We start from the raw sequence: 1,091 nt of genomic DNA, 5'->3' as shown, positions 1-1,091 counted from the left end.
ATACTGTAACATGACGAGGAGAGTTACCTGTGTCTATGATGGTCAGTATAATACTGTAACATGATGAGGAGAGTTACCTGTGTCTATGATGGTCAGTATCCAGGTTCCTATAGGTTTTTCTCCCCAACATCGGACTGTGCTGAACGTCCAATCAGAAAACCCTTTGGTGGAGCTGGAATAATATTTCTTTGTCAATCACAGAATCTAAATTAATGATCTCTAATATTATCTTTGGTGGTAGAATTACTTCCCCAAAATATAAAATATTGTTTTTTTTTCCCCAGATGTATCATTTCCCATCAAATGCAAAATGACGCAGAAAGCAGCTAGTAGAGTCTGCAATTATCACTAAGACAATTCTGTAATAATTATCACTAAGACAATTTTGTAACAATTATCACTAAGACAATTCTGTAATAATGATACTAACACAATTCTGTAATAATTATCACTATGACAAGTTTGTAATGATTATCACTAATACAATTTTGTAATGATTATCACTAATACAATTTTGTAATGATTATCACTAAGACAATTCTGTAATAATTATCAGTAAGACAATTCTGTAATAATTATCAGTAAGACAATTCTGTAATAATGATACTAAGACAATTTTGTAATAATTATCAGTAAGACAATTCTGTTATCATTATCACTAAGACAATTCTGTAATAATTGTCACTAACACAGTTCAGTAATGATTTTGACTATAACAATTTTGTATTACTTATAAATAAGACAATTTTTTAATAATTACTTTGCTCTCTGCTGTTTTTATTACCATATTTAGTCTTGAATAGCCTTTGTCAAGTATAAGAGGAGTTCCTAGACAAATATGCCTGTTAGGTATGCTTTTTTATCTAGTTGACTAGGAGTCCTAAGACCATTCCGTTAAGACTACTAAAGGCTTTCATAGCATTTAGCTATTTCTTGGCATTTACCAATTTCAGAAGTCAAATAGAATTGTCCCTGAAATTTGGTGTCAATTTTTTAAAATCAAACCTGTGCTTTCGAACTAAAGAGTCAAAACATGTTTAAGGGATTCAAAAACATACTCTGGATGTGGGGTGGGGGTTGGGTGGGGGTTG

General features: G+C 31.5%; 1 protein-coding gene across 1 annotated transcript in view; it reads right to left on the bottom strand.

Annotated features, from left to right (window-relative positions):
- The window catches only part of LOC110442269 (proprotein convertase subtilisin/kexin type 7-like), a 36,689-nt gene that overhangs the window by 11,519 nt on the left and 24,079 nt on the right, over window positions 1–1,091 (bottom strand). Inside the window, exons 12-13 of the mRNA XM_021485786.1 lie at window positions 1,006–1,018; window positions 78–172 (exon numbers count right to left, since the gene is read on the bottom strand). Coding sequence (XP_021341461.1) covers window positions 78–172; window positions 1,006–1,018 — 108 coding nt within the window. The remainder of the gene's footprint in view (window positions 1–77; window positions 173–1,005; window positions 1,019–1,091) is intronic.

Source organism: Mizuhopecten yessoensis, unplaced genomic scaffold, assembly GCF_002113885.1.
Source record: "Mizuhopecten yessoensis strain PY_sf001 unplaced genomic scaffold, ASM211388v2 scaffold716241, whole genome shotgun sequence".
NCBI lineage: Eukaryota > Metazoa > Mollusca > Bivalvia > Pectinida > Pectinidae > Mizuhopecten > Mizuhopecten yessoensis.
Note: the sequence above shows the minus strand (reverse complement) of the source record. Positions and strands in the feature narration are given on the sequence as shown.